At 34.2% G+C, this 4,812-nt stretch overlaps 1 protein-coding gene across 1 annotated transcript; it reads left to right on the top strand.

The window, feature by feature from the left end:
• Positions 1–217: 217 nt before the first annotated feature.
• On the top strand, positions 218–4,292 carry LOC124941944 (probable mitochondrial saccharopine dehydrogenase-like oxidoreductase At5g39410). Its single transcript, XM_047482337.1, has 2 exons — positions 218–909; positions 3,543–4,292. Exons 1-2 carry the CDS (start codon positions 256–258, stop codon positions 4,233–4,235), a joined length of 1,347 nt encoding a protein of 448 aa, XP_047338293.1. The 5' UTR covers positions 218–255; the 3' UTR covers positions 4,236–4,292.
• Positions 4,293–4,812: the final 520 nt, after the last annotated feature.

Raw genomic sequence — 4,812 nt, forward strand, 5'->3', positions numbered from 1 at the left:
GAACTCATTTACTGTTATACTATAATATCCAACCAAATTAACACTTAATTACAGCACGCGCATTCAAGAGGTTTTGATGTAGAAAGCAGCGAAATCAACTTCTACCTACTAATTCAAACAACATGCCCATGCGCGGAAAGATATCAGCTCTCTCGTACATACTGTTATTTTCGAAAGCAACCGTCCAGACGATTACAAGAAAGCTTTAAGATCTGACCTTTTCTAGTCCTTCATTTCTATCCGCCGCTTTCGAGAATGAAGACCTCCATCTGTGATATCGTAATTCTTGGAGCATCAGGATTTACAGGCAAATATGTAATCAGAGAAGCCCTCAAATTCCTCAACTCCCCCAATTCCCCTCTCAAAACTCTAGCCATAGCCGGCCGCAGTCCGTCCAAGCTATCCCAAGCTCTTGCATGGGCCGCCAGCCCCAATCAACCGCCGACCATCCCCATTCTCTCCGCAGATGTCGCCGACGTTGCCTCCCTTCGACGTATTGCTTCCCAGGCCAGGATCATCCTTGATTGCGTCGGCCCTTTTCGCCTTTACGGCGAACCCGTCGTAGCTGCCTGCGTCGAAGCTGGTTGTGATTACCTTGATATATCTGGTGAACCGGAGTTTATGGAGAAGATGGAGGCTTTATATCACGATAAGGCGGTGGAAAAGGGCACTTTGGTGGTTTCAGCATGTGGGTCAGATTCGGTTCCTGCGGAGTTGGGATTTTTATTCAATTCCAGACAGTGGGTTTCGCCGGCGGCTCCTAATCGGGTGGAGGCGTATCTGACACTGGAGTCTAGTATGAGGATTGTGGGTAACTTTGGTACCTATGAATCGGCTGTTCTCGGATTGGCTAACGCTGATAATCTGCAAGCGTTGAGGCGATCACGGCCAAGAAAACCTAGGCCGCCGGTAAGCCCTAAAATTGATTTGATAACACATATCTACTTGTTCCTTTCTACTTCAACATGGATCAATGCTCAAATATCTCATCTCATTTATTTTCGTTAATTAAATTATTATATTCATTTAACAAAATATTAAATTATCCTTTACTTAAAATTAATTTTCTCCTATATCATATTAAATTGAGTTCTTTTTTTATAAAAACCAATTTTTATATAAAAAAAAAAACCAACATCAAGCTCTAAAGACTTGTTACATATGGGTTATTGGTTAATTTTACAATATATCACATTATCCTTTTTTTCCCAACAATTTAATCATTATTATATTAAATTAACCCTTATTTCATAAATATTTTATTATTAAATAATTTATGTTTAGAAAAACTCAATTCGCGCTTTTCTCTACCAAAATTTTCGCTCTCTATCAGTGACTTGCATTAAGGATCGACGACTATATGTTTGCTAAAAGGTTGAGTGGAGCCTTGATTGTGTGGGAGGCGTAACAAACTCTTCATCTTATGGGTGCCCTAATCGAACAAAAATTCAAAAAGAAATATCAATGAATACAGCCAGTACCGGTAGGGGCAGAGCCATAATTTTAAATTTACCCGGGCTAAAAATATTTTACAAAAACTAATATATAACACATTTTTTTAATAGTCTATGATTTATTAAGAAATTATGAATTGTTTAAGCACAATGAAACAAATCATGACATCGATTTATAGGATGTCGCCACGTAAAAATATGTCGACATGATGTGGTCCTCCGTTTTCTCTGTGGGGAAATCCTATAAATCATGGACTATTTAAAAAACGATTTCATGCTTTGTTTCGTTGTCCTTAAACAATTCATATTTTTTTCTTAAGTGCGTTTGATATGATTCAACTTATACTATATGACGACATATATAGAGATTTAACGTCTAGTAAGAAAAAAAATTAAAATTTCAAATTATGACGGTAATTATTATTGTTTGGGACATAATTTTTTAATTAAGTTGTATAAATTATATATAATTTAATGTTAGGTAACTAAATTTATTAGGAATGAATAAGTTATAAGTTTTTTTATTTAGGAATGATAAATTATATATTATTGAGTCTGTTTATTTCTTTGGAATTAATAAATTAGGATGTTAAAGATTGTTCTTTAATTATGAATAAATATATTATATAGTATATTAGTATTTATGTTGAAAATAATAAAAATTAATAAATTAGATATGTTATAAGTTATACATAAATATATTATAGTACAACATGATGCATCCTGGCTAATTATATACAATTAATACATTAGTAAATTATATAATTATATACTATGTATCTATTAAGGAGCTGGGGCCCTCCGGGCTAGAGCCCGGTTACCCTTGTGAGTGGCTCGGCCTCTAAGTACCCGCATAGAGAATTAGGGTGCTCTAATCAGAAAAAAAATCTTATTTTTTTAGTTAAATAATTATATTTTACGTATTATTAAGTAAATATAATAAGTTTGTATTATTTTAAACAAAAACAACCTAGAAAGACTTCATCCTACTTTGGATAATGAAATCTCTAAATGTTGCTCGACTTCAAAGAAAAGGACATTATTTCCTAACAACACTTTCCTTACATGATGGAAGACCTCTAATTTACCAATCAATCTAGCTAGCATCCTAGGAAGCTCTTTATGTCTATAGATTTAGTACTACAAATGAGTCAAACTGCTCGTGAGTTGCGCGGTCAAAGTTTGACTTTGACCGAGTTCAAGTCGAACTCAAGCCGGCTCGTTTAATATTCGAGCTCGAGCTCATATAATACTTACTCAATGGTTTGTCGAACTTTTTCAAGCCTTATAATAAATAATATTATATTTTTATTTTAATATTAATATTAACATCTAAAATTTAAAATCATTTTTTTTTACAAAAATTTAATTTTAATTCATGTTTTTCGAGTCGAACCGAGTTTGTAGGTAAATAGTCGAGTCGAGCTCGAGCTCAAATTTCTAAAATCGTTCGAGCTCGAGTCTAGCTAAAAAATACTTAATTGAGTCGAGCTCGAGTTCAAGATGGCTTGAGCTCGGCTTGACTCATTTGCAGCCCTATATAGGTTTATACCACTCTCTATTGCTATTTTTTTTAATTTTGAGTGCCCCGTATGGGAGGGGCCTAAGTGCCATCTATTAACCACAAATTAGTATGGAGTACCTCAAAACATTTCAAAAAAGAACATATATAGCCACCTACGGATATTCTCTGCCTTGAGAACACCAGACTTGTGGTTGACGACCTCTAAACCGCCTCCTTTCTATTAACCACATAGAGATAAAGATTACAGGTGAGATTTGTGCAATAGAAAATAGGGAGAAAAATAAGGTTATTTAGGTAATTAATATTTTGTTTCTACCAATTTGCTACATACATCCTCTTGTTAATGTATTCTTATGCACTTTAAAATAAAAATATTATTTCAAAATTCAGATTAATTGAAGAATGAATGTCGTTGTTGATGGCAGACAATAATATGAGCAATCTTTAGAAATATAGAAAACAAAACTAGTCCAAAACAAGTTGCAAGATTTTGAAGCAAATTTAGTTAATATTCAAACATATATAGATGTTTCTTGTAAATAACCACATCAAGTTCTTTGCAGATTCCTGGCCCCCTCCCTTCCAAAGGATCGATAATACAACACGAGAAGAAGTTAGGCCTTTGGGGTCTTAAGCTACCGTCAGCAGATTCTATCATAGTTCGAAGGACATTAACAACCCTTCATGAAAATTCACATGGCCTTCAAGGTGTTAACGAGAGTAATGAGCAGATTAAAAACAGAGAAGCATTCTGGTCAACTGTAAAACCAGCTCACTTTGGTATGAAGTTAGGTACCAAGTCCTATTTGGGTGTATTTCCTTTTATATTCTTTGGGATTGTCATGAGCCTCTTTGCAAAGTTTTCACTAGGAAGGAAGCTTCTTTTGGCATATCCTTCTGTTTTCAGTCTAGGGGCGTGTAAGAAAGAAGGTCCTAGTGAAGAACAAGTGGCTAGTGCTTCCTTCAAGATGTGGTTCGTTGGGCATGGTTTTAGCAATAGTAATGTCTTTCCACAGCAAAGTGCGAAACCCGATATGGAAATAATAACTAGAGTAATGGGTCCAGAAATTGGTTATTTAACTACTCCAATAATTCTGGTTCAATGTGCTCTTGTTGTATTAAGCCAACGCGATGCTTTGCCTAAGGGAGGTGTTTATACTCCTGGGATTGTGTTTGGGCCAACGGATCTTCAGAAAAGGCTTCAAGAAAATGGGATATCTTTTGATACTATCTCAAAGGGTCCACTGCTTGGCTGAATCTAAGTTGTGTTTTGAACTAGTTGTAGTAGTATGATCAGCTTTGCTGTAATGTACTTGTGTGTACTTTGTTTCTTACATTTTGTCTATATTGTATGGAGTTGGAATTTGAAAGTTACTTTTTTACTTACATATTTTCAGGTATGTTAATGATTTGGTAAATTTGGTATTAAATTGTGTGGCCCTAAAGATGTAAATAAATTATTTTTTTATTATATGAATTTTTTAAATTATAATAATATAAAATGAAATATAAAGGATTAATATATTATAATACGAGATATAAAATAAGATAAAAAAGTTATGTATATATATATATTGTATAATATATATCTCATGCACGGTGATCTGTTCATGTCAATTTTCAATTGGTCATATTTAAGTGAGATCAAACTTTTCACATTATTGTACATAATATTATCATAACTGAAAAACATAAGTGTATACATATATGCAACCCCCGGGATCTAACTCTCATCCCATAGCTTAACACGCGCTGAGGCAACACGTGACAATATGGGGGAATATCGCGAGAAAGCTCGATGTTCGATGCATTTTAATCTTGGTTTGCGTGTTA

The sequence above is a fragment of the Impatiens glandulifera genome, chromosome 6 (assembly GCF_907164915.1).
Source record: "Impatiens glandulifera chromosome 6, dImpGla2.1, whole genome shotgun sequence".
Taxonomy (NCBI): Eukaryota; Viridiplantae; Streptophyta; class Magnoliopsida; order Ericales; family Balsaminaceae; genus Impatiens; species Impatiens glandulifera.

Excerpts from the sequence above, each read along its gene's own strand:
- LOC124941944 (XM_047482337.1), top strand. The coding sequence starts at position 256 with ATGAAGACCTCCATCTGTGATATCGTAATTCTTGGAGCATCAGGATTT. Across the intron at positions 910-3,542 it reads CAAGAAAACCTAGGCCGCCG|ATTCCTGGCCCCCTCCCTTC; the intron begins GTAAGCCCTAAA and ends AGTTCTTTGCAG.